This window comes from Notamacropus eugenii, chromosome 2, assembly GCF_028372415.1.
Source record: "Notamacropus eugenii isolate mMacEug1 chromosome 2, mMacEug1.pri_v2, whole genome shotgun sequence".
NCBI lineage: Eukaryota > Metazoa > Chordata > Mammalia > Diprotodontia > Macropodidae > Notamacropus > Notamacropus eugenii.
The window spans coordinates 478,467,291-478,481,102 of NC_092873.1; the positions used below are offsets into that span (position 1 = coordinate 478,467,291).

The 13,812-nt window shown below is 37.8% G+C and overlaps 1 protein-coding gene across 10 annotated transcripts in view; it reads right to left on the reverse strand.

Moving 5' to 3' along the window:
• DCAF6 (DDB1 and CUL4 associated factor 6) overlaps positions 1-13,812 on the reverse strand; it is a 160,891-nt gene that overhangs the window by 39,428 nt on the left and 107,651 nt on the right. For all 10 annotated transcript variants that reach the window (XM_072648734.1, XM_072648733.1, XM_072648732.1 and 7 more), the window contains one exon: positions 419-530. In XM_072648734.1, coding sequence (XP_072504835.1) covers positions 419-530 — 112 coding nt within the window. The remainder of the gene's footprint in view (positions 1-418; positions 531-13,812) is intronic.

Here is a 13,812-nt window from a genome sequence, read left to right on the forward strand (position 1 = left end):
TGCTTAAGGAATATTGAGGTAAGTGATACTGACTATGGCAGGAATATTGTGAGATAATTCTGGAAAAAGAGTTGGGGCCAATATTATGAAACACCTTGAATGCTACCATGTTGAGGAGCTCACACTTTGTAGGATACAAGAAGACACTGTCAGTTGCTAAGTGGCAAATGACTTATTAAGATTAGGTTAACTGAAAAATATTTCCATCAAAAATGGTCAAAATGAAAATGTTCTAGCATGTAAATAATAAGCTGCAGATGCCTGAAAATTTTACTTAAAATACCTACTTCCCAGATAATGCTAGAAAATGAGGTTCTTATGCAGTAATAAGGGAAAACAAAACAAAAACAATTTTGAAAGTCAATTTTAGAAACAATTCTTCAGAATGACAGAACATTTTTTTAAAAGTTAAACTTACCACTCATCTGTGAAGTCCAGTTTTATTGTGCTCGTGGTTGTTCCTTCTGTGCTGTAGTGTAAACTTAAAACGGGCTCACCTGTCCCTGGTCTGGGGCTCAGCTTTTCACTATCTGAAAATGGTGTGTGACAATGTTTGAAAAGATTTCTTCAACTTCAATAAAAAGAGAGCATTTCTTAAGAGCTTATATTTATTAAATGAGGCTGTCTTACTGACACTTCCTTTTCACATTTCTTATGGCCCCAAATTAAAGTGTGAGAGGAGTTGTCCTAGTCGGTTACTATGGTGGAAATTTTCTAAAGATATAAAACTATTGGTATTTAGAAATTGCTCTGGGTCAAATTCTACCTTTAGACTTGGGTACCAAATTCCCAGCTACTCAAAAAGGAGCCACATGCAGCAGATCATGGCATTTGGACCCTAAGGAACTGAACAAAATAAACTGACAGTCAATGGAAGAAGATACTGGTTCTTTAATATAAATTCTATTCATTAACTATGTGTTTTTATGCTTTAGTTGAGATAAGAACAATTGTATAACAATATTCTAATTATAGTAGTTTTAGCACTGAATTGATCAGAATTAGTAAACTACAAACATGCAAGAGCATTAGAAAGAAGCTATTAAGGTACTGACAAAATTTTACTAATAAGCAAATGCTATAAAATTATGTGACTGTCCTTTCAAATTAAGAGGTTTTGAACTTGAGAAAAGATTTCAAAAGTAGTATGCTATTAAAGAAGAAAAGGAAGAACATTTATTGAACACTACCATTTCTAAACTCCCATTTGTCTTAAGATTGTATTTCTTTTGGTAAATGAAAAATGTATAATTCCAATCATGATTTACTTTCCCCAGGGACTTGATCATGCAAGGAATTATAGTTCTTCATATTATGGAAATATCTGTGATGTGAATGACCTAGCATGAAGGTGATTGGTATGTATCTGTACGTGTGTACTTACAGATCTCTCTCTATAAAGAAATTCTCTCTCTATAAAAATCTCTTACATATGTCTGTATTTATATGGAGAAATTATCTTTACATAAACACACATGAACACACACACACACGCGTGTGTGTGTGTGTACCAATTTATCAACTTGTCATTAAGTAGTACATCAAAGCATGGAATTCTTCCTCAAAGCAATTTAAAAGCTGACTACTCTTAAAGGTAGAAACTGATCTGTTTCACTTCAAAGCCAAAAGGAATGAGCAAGTGGATGTTCAGAGAGAAAATAAAACACTGCTTGTAAGACATCCCTTTTATGATGAAGAATCATATTAAGAAACAGAACTTCACTAGGAATATAGATAAACAAATCTGATATACTTTTACATATGTCTTGCAGCAAGTTTGCCTTTGTGATAACTACTAACATATATTGCAAAGATTAACATAGTAATACAACCAAGAAGCTTCTCCTCTCTTAAAAAAAAAAACAACAAAATTAATTAGGTTTCATGGTTGTGAGGTGTGTATCTTGTCTCATGATAACAAATTTATGACTTTTTTTTCCACTTAAGGAGCTTAAAACACTTAAAAGACATTAATGAATAAGATCTAAAACTGTAGCTTTTAATCTATGAGGAGCTTAGTATCACAACTCCAAAGATGGAATAACTGAAGATGAAAAATGATCCAACTCTGGAAGGTCAGAAGAAGAGCCAAGAACCAAAAAACCCTATATTTTAGGGTACTAACACTAATTAGTGGGAAAACTGCCTTTAGCAAATTCATTTTTAGCATTTTCTTTCCATTTCTGCTTTTCAGGTGTCAAGGCTGCTGGGGATGAATTATTAGGTTAGTCTCCAAATAGTGACACCATTTTGTCCCCTACTTCTATGGATAAAATTAGAAGTAAACTCTATTACTACTTTCAAGAGAGCAATGTTGGGAAAAGGTTGTCAAATAACATTCTGAGTAAATTAATGTACCTAACAGTTGAACATAATACCAAGATTATTTTGTTTTTAAAAAGTCAACAGAAATTGTGTTTCTAGAACATAGCTAAAAAAATGACCCTCTGAGTCACATATAAGTTCAAGAATTACCACAAAGCACAAGCACAACAGATATTTTGGTTCCTCATACTCAGCTTTTCCATTTAGTTGAGCCTGCTCTATTGACACATATAATCACAAAAAGAGTTATTGGGTGTAAGAGATACGAGATCATTCAGTAGAGTAATCCCATAATTTTATGGATGAAGAAACTAAGACCAAGAAAGAGCAAGTCATATGTCTAAGGATCACAGGCACTAGGATTCAGACGCACTTCTTTATATGCAATTTTCCCCAAAACATCAGCTGCTCAATTCATCTTCACCCTCAGACTCTCAGAAGACGTAGAGATAAGAACTAGAAGGACTCAAGAAATAGCCAAGGACAGCTACCTACAACTGACTTTTTCTTTATGCTTGACAATGCTTTACACTGTTGTCAAGTCTCTAAAAAAAAGTATTCATCATTTGATTATGAGAAAATACACACTGCCCTTTTAACTTGAAAACATGAAAGAAAACTAAATTTTCCTTATTTCTTCCATTTTCTCCCTTTCTGAAAAAAAAATACACCTATCAGTTTTCCCCAACTTGTAATACTTCTGAAAAAGTTTTCACCAACATTAAGACTGAGCGCAAAGGTATATTATTGATGCCATTTTGCTTAACAAGCCCAGGTTATGCTTTAACAGTATTTGTTTCTTCTAAGCACATTTTCTATATGTAGAAGTCATAACAGAGATTTAAGATTTTCTTATGTAATGAAAATTCCCTTTTATTAACTCACTATACTCATCTGCCCTACTTCCAAAACAAAACAAAGCAGTGGGAGAATTCAGGTCACATAATACAGCAGCACTGAGACTTAACTTTCAAAAATGAAAAATTCATCTATAATTTCCTTAGCATGTCCCTAAAGAAATAGAATGGCTTAAATGAGTTATGAGCTTAATTGAGACAACTCAATAATAAATATCCTAATTCACAGAATCATGAAATCTTTGAAAGAGACCCCAGAGGCCACAGAGAGCAGTTCCCAACTCTACCCCACTCCAAACAAGCAGCCATTTAGTCTCTGCTTGGAAATTTCCAGTGACAGACTCACTGCCTAGAGGGGTTACCTTTTTCTTTTGTTTTACATTCTACAGCTTGAATTATAGGGACTGAGAACTCATCCACTAGGTAACCATTACAACACTTTAAGAAAGCAATCAATTTACTGTGCCCCACAACTGTCTTCTTTGTCTAAATGGAAGCATCTTTATTCCTTTAACTAATCACACATGCATAGTTGTGAGCTCCCTTATTATTTGGGATGCTGTCCTCCAGAGCAGTGGTTTTTAACATATCTTGTGCCACGAATGCCTTGGTGGTCATTCTGGTGAAACCCTTCTCAGAATCATGCTTCTAAATGCATAAAATAAAATGTGTGGGATTGAAAAGAAAACTAATTATGTTGTAATATGGCTATATATAAAAAAGTGCACAGACCCCAAGTTGAGAGCTCCTGCTCTTTATGAACTCTGGCTTGTCAAATTCTTCCTAAAATTCATTGGTTATAATTAAAAATTTTATATGTCAAATTATATATGTCAATAATATATCAAAGTAAAACTTATTAGGAAGTTGCTATTTTGAGAGAACTTGGGAAAGCAGACCTATCTTCTCTGCTAAAGAATCTATGACAGTACGTGTCTCACAAGACACTTTTTGACTGCCTAGTTCTCTTGTTCCTTCCTCCATTAACATATTGTAGAACAGGATTTATACTGTGGTATACCTGAGTACCAGGAGTATGGAAGGAACAAAAATTCATTCTTGTCATATCCTTCACTGACAAATTCTTAATTGATCTCATGTTGTCAAAATCAAGGCCAGTTTATTAATTGCTGTTTTCAAGCAAAACTGACAGAAATATCCCTTCCTTTCCAAATCTTTTATCTATTTTATATTTGGCAGAAAAAACTGCTCATAAATATGCCAAAACTAACAAAAGATTAACAAAGTATCAACAAGTGTGTATGTGCATGTGTGTGTGCATGTGTGTACCTGTGATTTCACTGCTGCAGAGAAATTCCAGGAAAGAAAACTCTTTGCACCACTTCAGACTGATATAATTCTTCAACAATTTATATTATTCAAGAGTTTTCTAAGACACAAAGAGAGGTTAAGTGATTGCCCAGGGTCATATGTCCAATGTATGTTTCAAGGTGGGATTTGAAGACTGATCTTTGTAATGTCAAGATTGCCTCTCAGAGCATATGACTTTGCTTTAGAGTTTTGAACATTATCTAAATTTGGACATGAACATTTACATCTTAGGAATGTATATGTACATCCCAAAGCACTGAGTATAAATTCAAACACAGTAATCAAAGGGACTGGCTAATACTCCTTCTTATAAGATATAGAAAAAGACCTCTTTTCTGAATCATCTTGTGTAACATTTACCCAGCTTCGAGTACAGGACTATTTTTATCTGTTGAATCAGTAGTAAATCCAACTGGAATGTAAGGTGTGGTCTTCATTATGATAAACACTTATTAACTACCTAACACAGGCTAGATACTGTATAAAATACATACAAAGGAATCCCTGGGGAAATTCTCATTCTAAAATTTTTATTTTGTATTGTAGTTATTTTTTTGTACCATGTACCCTAACAACTCATTAAGCTCTAAGTTCAATGAGACTTGTTTTATCTACAATTTCTATCTCCTCTTGTTGCTCTGCAGGTAGCCAAAGCATTTCATACACACTTAAAGAATTCAATCAAATACACTCTGCAGCCTTGCACCCATTGTCAAACCACAAACGGCTTCTAAGTATTGACTATATACTAGAAGCTGGGCTAGGAGACAAAAACAAAAGCCCTGCTATTAAAGACTTTCCATAGGGGGAGACAGGTGCATATAAGCGTATATAAAACAAATATACATGAAATAATCCAAAGAAAACTTTGGGGGATGGGAAAGAGACACTACTACTTGGGAGATCAGACAAGCCTTCATGTAGGACTTTTTGAAGTGCTTTGAAGAAAATTAGATATTCTAAGAAAGCCAGAAGGGGAAGGAGTGAACTCCAGTCATGGGGAGCAGCCTAGGGAAAGGCAAGGAGGTGGGAGATGGGGTGCCCTTTGTGAGGAATTGCAAGTAAAACAGTTTGATTGGCCTGGAGGCAGGTGTGAAGGGAGTTTGTATTTGACCTTAAAGGGAACAGGAGCCCCTGAAGTTTACTGAATAGGGATGAATAACACGGACAGGCCTGAGCTTTAGGGCTATCACTTCTACTACTAAGATAAACTACTAATGGCAATAAAGTATAAAAAACAAGGTAATAAATGCAAGATAGAAATGTTGTGGAGAACTTAGATCTACTCAGTCTATTGCTTCCAAAGATTCTGGATCCCCAAATTGGCTGGGTTGTAGACATCTCCAAAGGACAAATTTCCCCAGGCTAGTGATGATAAATGAGAAGAAATTCTTTCTACTTTCAAGGCTAATTTCCGACTCCAGTGTAAACTTTATTTTCAGCTATGAACTACGGGATCTTCATACCTTTCTTAAACTGTATCTGAAGGCAACTGCTGATTCTTAGCGGGGAATGCTTCTACTAAAGGGAGAATCTTCATCAGAAGCTGACAGAAAACCTATCACATACATGACAGTCAAAAGACACACTTGGCAATGGGAAACAGAGCTCTTGCTGGCTTAATAGTGATTACCTGGCCCTCAAAATATTATTACTAACTATCTTATTTAAATAAATGAGCAATACTAGAAGAAAAGCCAAATAAAACAGAGTAGTCAAGAATCCTATGAGTATGGGCTAGTAGAAAGGTTATAGCTTAGAAAGGCATATAACAAGGGAGAAAAAAAGATGAAAAACCTCCCATCACTTAAATCCCATTTAAAAATCAATTGCTCAATTCAGTTCCATGAGCCTTTCAGCTCAATTTTACAAACATTTATTAAGTGTCTGTTATGTGCAAAGTCGATAAGCAGCATAGCACAGCAGGTGGAAAGTCAGTCACAGAGTCAGGAAAACCTGAGTTCAAGGCCCACCTTAAATAAGTCATGCCTGTGTGACCCTCTCAGTGACAATAAGCAACTCTGTGAGGCTATAAACTGCAGAACTGTGGCTCCTCTGCCTTAGTAGAGGAAGTGTCCTTGATGAGAAGGACCTTACACCAATGAAATAACAGGTCAAGACACAAATGTGCAAAATATTGTGCTAGGTTCTAGGATAGTGAAGACAGAAATGAAACTGTCTCATGCTCACGAAACATATGCTGGGGGGACTTAGGCTGGGGAAGTGGGAATGACATGAACATGGAAGAGTAAACCCAAGATAATTGAAGGACAGAGAAAGTACTAACAACTGGAAGGAGTCAAGCAAGACTTGCTGAGGTGGTGGTACCTGAACTGAACCTTGAAGACCTCTAAGGATTGTTAAGATATGAAAATGAGGAGGAAGTCCATCATAGGCAGGGGGCACCATACGGGGAAAGTCATGGAGAGGAAATGCTGAGTTGGTGGAAATGGCTGGCAGGCCAGCGTCCCTGGAACGCAGAGGGCATCAAAGAGAATAACGTGAGTCTGCAAAGGTAGGATGGAGGAAGAGTGGGTGGTGCTCACTTTTTCCAAACTGAGCAGTATAAATGGAACAGAAGGCTATGACTAAAGAGCAATTTCAGAGTCCAGGATCAAAAAAGGAGGATAATTATGAGTGTCAATCCAAGGTGACAGTTCTCAATCTTTTTCTGTTCCTGGCATAACACTATTCCATGACATGAAGAATAATAGCACCTTCAACGTTATGTTGGTAACAATAACAGGAGTCAGAGACTCACCTCTGATTTCAAGTATACTTTATGTATGTCAAATGAGATGTGCACATGGGATCACCAACCCAAATTCCATACAGTTCAATGCATCCCTAGCACACTGCTTTTAAGAAGCACTAAAGTAAGGTATGACTGCCTGGGCATCAATGAGGTTGAAGAACTGGAAGAGAATAAGCCTCATGAGGCACAGCCAAGATGGCAACATAAAGGCAGGGACGCCCTTGAGCTCTCTAAACAACATTACAATAATGCCTCAAAACAAATTCTGGCAGAGGAAAATCTACACAAGCTCAGGGTAAAACAATTTTCCAATCTAAGACAACTTAGAAGATTGGCAGGAAAGGTCTGTCTCACTGGGGTGAGAGTGGAGCATAGTGCAGCCTACTCTGCCTCCCAGTCTCAACCCGTAGCAGGTGTTTGGGGGCATGTATCAGTGTAGCAGCTTCAGGAGCTCTTAGCCCACAGATGCTAAGGGAGTCAGAAAATTCATCAGATTACTGAGAATACTCTGTTGGCACTGGGTACAAGACTCTGTTGCACTGCTCATGTGCAGGGCCAGGTTGCAGTACCAGAGTAAGGAGGAGCAGTAGTATTTCAGTGGTTGCTGCCCCAGAGGACAGGAGAACCTTGTCACAGCTCCAGGGTGGAAAAGAGTGCTTGTGGTTGTTCAGGGAGCAGAGCACAGACCCAGAGGACAGTGAGCACACCTCTTTTTAGATCATACCACCTTAGAAGAACCAAAACCTTACAGATTTCCAGAACTAGCTCTGAAAACAGCAGCAAGAAAGGCCTGAAACTTGGGACAGTGCCCCCTCCATCCCATGAGCAAAGTCCAATTTTAACATAAAGTTAAAAGTCAAGAAATAGGCTGGGAAAATGAGTAAAAAAACAAAAAAAAAAAAAAAAAAAGAATCTGAGCACAGAAAGTTGCTATGGTGATAGGGAAGATCGGGAAACAAACCCAAAAGAAGAAAATGAAATCAAAGCAGCTACATGCAAAGTCTCAAAGAAAAATGTGAATTGGATAGAGGCCCAAAAAGAATTCCTGGAAGAGTTCCAAAGGGATTTTAAAACTCAAATAAGGGTAGAAGAAAAATTGGGAAAAGAAATGATGGTGATGCAAGCAAATCATGAAAAGAGAGGCAACAGTTTGGTAAAGGTGGCACAAAAATCCACTGAAGAGAAGAACTCTTTAAAAAGCAGAACTGGCCAAATGGAAAATGAGGCACAAAAATTCACTGAAGAAAATAATTCCTTAAAAATAAGAACATGGTAAGTGGAAACTAACAACTATGAGATATCAAGTAACAATAAGACAAAACCAAAAGTGAACAAATGGAAGAAAATGTGAAATATCTCAATGGAAAAATGACTGAGCTGGAAAACAGATTGAGAAGAGATAATTCAAAAATTATTGGACTACCTGAAAGCCATGATTAAAAAAAGAAGACAGATATATTTCAAGGAATTATCAAGGAAAACTGTCCTGATACCTAGAATCAGAGGGTAAAATACAAACCAAAAATTTATCAATTACCACCTGAAAGAAATCTCAAAAGAAAACTCCCAGCAATATTATAGCCAAATTCCAGAGCTCTCAGGTCAAGAAGAAAATACTGCAAATAGCCAGAAAGAAACAATTCAAATATTGTAGAGTCAAAGAAGATTTAGAAGCTTCTACAATAAAGGACTGGAGGGCTTGGAATGTGATATTCCAGAGGGCAAAGAAGCCAGGATAACAACAAAGAATCACCTACCTAGCAAAGCTTAGTATAATTCTTTGGTTGGGGGTAGGAGAATTGGGCATTTAATGAAATAAGAGGACTTTCAAGCATTCCTGATGATTAGAGCTGAATAGAAAATCTAACTTTCAAATACAGGATTCAAGAGAAGCATAAAAAGGTAAAAAGGAAGGAGAAATCATAAGGGATTCAATAAGGTTAAACTTTTACATTCCTACATGGGAAGATGATACTTATAACTCCTAAGAATTTTATCAATTTTAGGGCAGTATGAAGTATACACAGATAGAGGGCATGGGTGTGAGGTATGATGGGGATGATTTTTAAAAAAATAAATGAAAGGGTGAGAAAGAGGGATGCACTAAGGAAAGAGGAAGAGAGGTAGAATGCAGTAAATTATCTCACATAAAAGGTATGAAAGGAAGAGCTTGTGCATTGGAGGGAAAGATGGGGGGGTGGGCAATACTTAAACCTTGCCCTCATCAGAACTGGCTCAAAGAACGAACATACACACTCAATTGGGTATAGATATCTATCTTACCTTACAGGGAAGGTGCAAGGCTAACAGAAGAGGGGACAGATTGGGGGAGACGGTGGACAGAAGTAAAATACTTTTGAGGGGGTAAAGGGCGAAAAAAGAGAGAGGATAAATAAGGGGGGAAATAGGATAGAGAGAAATATATAGTTAGTAATCATAACTGTGAAAGTGAATAGATGAACTCACCCATAAAACAGAAAGCTGATAACAAAATGGATTAAAAATGGATTTAAACCAGAATCTGATAATATGTTGCTTTCAAGAAATATACTTGAAGCAGAGAGACACACGAAGTGAAGCTAAGAGGCTGAAACAGAATCTATTATGCTTCAAATGAAGAACTGGAAGAATACAGTGCTTGAGGACATATTTATATGAGGCAAAGGTTGGGAGGAAGTCTATAAGATCTGTATCCCGAACTCTATGAAAAAAAGAGGAAGAGTGACTTAGAGGCTGGTAGATTTCTGTAATAAGACTCTGGACAGTACTATATATATGGAATAACTCTCAAAAGAAGAGATGGTGCTGAGTGATAGCAGGGGATGGCAGTTTTGCCAGTGATAGAAAGGAATGTCAGGTCAGGTAGATATTTACTACTCAGGTCTCCAGTAACTTGCCTGAACTCACACTCGGCACCAGTTCCTTTGCCTTATTTCAAGATGGAGGGAAGTGACAAACACTGAGAAGAGGCTTGTAGAGTACATACTTGATTACAACTTGGGCCTGAAGACCCTGGTCCTGATGTCTGACACTCAGAAGGCTAAAGTATTTTTCTCTTTTAGATGAAGCAAGGTAGAATAGGTAATACCTCTATATAAAGCAGCAAGTTTTAATAGTAGCTTTTGGGGCGCAGAGGCCTCCAAATGCAGGCTCTGACAAGTGTCAGGATCAGAGCTTGACCCTCTAGGGCTAATAATGGCAAAGACAGGAGAAGGTACTAGGGCTGGGACATAAAAGTCAGGAGGTGATCAACATTGACCTAGGCATTTAGTGGCAATAAATGGCAAGGGTAGTGGTATTTTCTCAGACAATAGAGAGAGAAATAAGTCACGCCTCCACAGACTGCAACCAACATCTATGTACTTGGTGTTCTGTGATGAAGAACAGCTCAAGTGTTGTTTTTCTAGGATGGTTTGATGGGCAGAGTTAGGAGTGCTTCCACACGTAGCAGCAAGTCCAAATCTTGTCCTGGAGAGAGTCTGGGGTTGGAGTCCCACCTTTCCAGGCATAGTAATGGAAATCAAACAGCTATTGCTGAGGCAGAAGCCCTAGTGTTAATGGCACCCTGCCCTTCCCACTCTACTCCTTTACTTCCCCACAAACTTGGGTACTTAGTAATCAAGAAAGATTTTTCTCAGTTTAATGAATTATTAATGCTTATCCCTTCACTCTTTAAATAATTCTATACCAACTAATCTAAAACATATTTTCCCTAGTAAAGATATTCTTCAGGATGGAGACACTATTTTCCTATTGTGTCTTCGTATTCCCGGTGGCAAGCATAAGGCCTTGAATGCAGCAGTTTCTCAAAACATGTTTGTTGGACTGGACTGGGCAGACGACAGAGTACAGCTGCCTCCACCAGTGGCCAAAGCCTTCTAAACTTCCTCCCAGAGACGGGACTGAAGTTCTGCCAAGGGCTACTCCCATTTTCTCACTTTAGATGGCCAGTTATGGGTTGAAATGTAGCAGCCATTTTTATCTGTCACTGAGTGATTTATACCTAACATCATATCATATCAAACCTCTTCTTCCTGACCCACTTCCCTCTGACGTGGGAAGCATAAAAATAAAAATGCATAAAATGCCCTTTTCTCAATTGTATACAGCATGTTTGTCCTTCGTTGCCAAAGAAGACCATGCCATCAGAGAAATAATGACATGACTTGCACTTGACTTTGCTTTGAGTGAGGGAGGGCTGTGCAGGTCACCAGCCTCACTTCTCCTCCAGAGCCATCTGAATTCAGTGACCAGATATTCATCAGGATGACTGGAGATGACCCATGATGAGGCAACTGGGGTTAAGTGACTTGCCCAAGGTCACACAACTAGTGAGTGTCAAGTGTCTGAGGGGAGATTTGAATTCAGGTCCTCCTGACTCCTGCACTGGTGTTCTATCCACTGCATCACCAAGCTGCCCCTCAACTGTATAGAGTTTTGCCAAAACACCCGTCTCATTCTTCCCCTTCTTAAGGCTGCTTTCTTTGCTAGACACTTTCTGGATCTGATTTAACAGATAAATAAATACCATAAACTGTGGCTTCTACATGCACACAGATGAGGGAGATGGATGCTTGTGAAGTGTGCAGAGTAACTGCCAAGCAAGGCTGCCCCTGTGGATCACCTGCACTTTGGATTCTCTGACAACTGTGGTGTCCCATGATCTACAATCTTTTGTTCCCAGAATGCTGGCATTCCTGAGATACGCTGTCTCACCTGTGGTCAGCAAGCAGTTTCAAGAGCCTTCAAAATGCCTCAGCTTCCCAAAGCAACTCCAAATCCCTTTCTCTTCCCTATTTCTCTCCCCTTTTTACATCTTCTTTGACAAAAACAAGAGGGCTGGCAGATAGGAGGGAAGGGTGTGTTGAAAAAGGTCTTGCATACTCATAGCATTCATGAGACATTGTTGATGGATGAGAGCCTTTAAAGTTACATTTTACTCTACTGATACAAATATTGTTTGGAGGGTTAATAAAACAATAAATATAGCAGGATCTTGTATTCATTTTCTACTGATTTCAGGCAACTGTGTAACTGTGAAGACAGTCTACTTCAAAAAATCATCTTTGAAAGCCTGTCTGATCCTTTCTCCTAGTTTCATTAGGACATCCTTGACATATATGTAGATCATTCTCAAGATTTTATAAAAGTGAAAAAGACTAAGAAAGGTAAATGAAATATAACTAAATTTTGAATACTTTCCATTATTCAAAATCACATAATTCCTCAAAACAGAGACAAAGCTTCTTTAACCCCAACATTTTTCAGACTAATTCTGTTCAATGACATATCTTGATCCTCTTGAAATTATCCTCCTCAACGAAGATTTTTAGTTATAACTACAACTACAACAGCTATTTAAAATGCACTTTAAAGTCTACAAAGCATTTTATGTACATTATCTTATTTGATCCTTACCCCCTCTACTTATGTTCATGGTCTCATTCACTCCCACCTCTTTCTGGGAGTTTCCATTTTTTGACTTCCATCTAAAATGATCAGATGGCTGGCTCCTTTTCTACTGTCTACAATTGTGCTTAGATGTTTCCCCTAGGTTAGAAAACAAAAACCTTCCCTTGATCATAGTATCCCATAATATTACAGTCCTGCATCTCTCCCATCCCTTTCATAGCTATGTGTCTATTGCTGTCTCCAATTTTTATCCTCCACTCATTTCTCAAACTCATATAATATGGCTTCTAACTCTCCCATTTGACAGAAATTACTCTCTCTAATGCAAATCAAAACAACTCTGAGGTACCACATCACATATATCAGATTGGCTAACATGACAAAACAGGAAGATAATAATATTGGAGAAGATGTAGGAGAGTTGGAACACTAATTCATTGTTGGTGTAGCTGTGAGCTGATCCAACCATTCTGGAGAGCAATTTAGAACTATGCCCAAAGGGCTACAAAAATGTGCATACCCTTTGATCCAGCAATATCACTTCTAGGACTATATCCCAAAGAGATCATAAAAATGGGAAAGGGTCCCACATGTACAAAAATATTTATAGCAGCTCTCTTTCTGGTGGCCAAGAAATGGAAATCGAGGGGATATCCATCAAGTGGGGAATGGTTGAACAAGTTGTGGTATATGAATGTAATGGAGTACTATTGTGTTATAAGAAATGATGGCACAGGAAGACTTCAGAGAGGCCTGGAAGGATTTATATGAACTGATGTTGAGCGAAAGGAGCAGAACTTGGAGAACTCTGTACACAGCAACAAGCACAGTGTGTAAGGAATTTTTCTGGTACACTTAGCCCTTCACAGAAATGCAAGGACCTAAAAAATTCCCAATGGACTCTTGAGACAAAAAGCCTCAGAGAAAGAACTATGGAATTGGATTGCAGAATGAAGCAGATCATTTTGTTTTGTGTTACCTTTTTTTTTAATGGTTTTTCCCTTTCATTTTAATTCTTCTATGCAACATGACTAAGGTGAAAATGTATTTAATAAGAATGTATGTGTAGAACCCATATAAGATTGCACGCTGTCTCAGGGAGGGAGGGAAGAAAAAGGGGGAAAGAAGGGG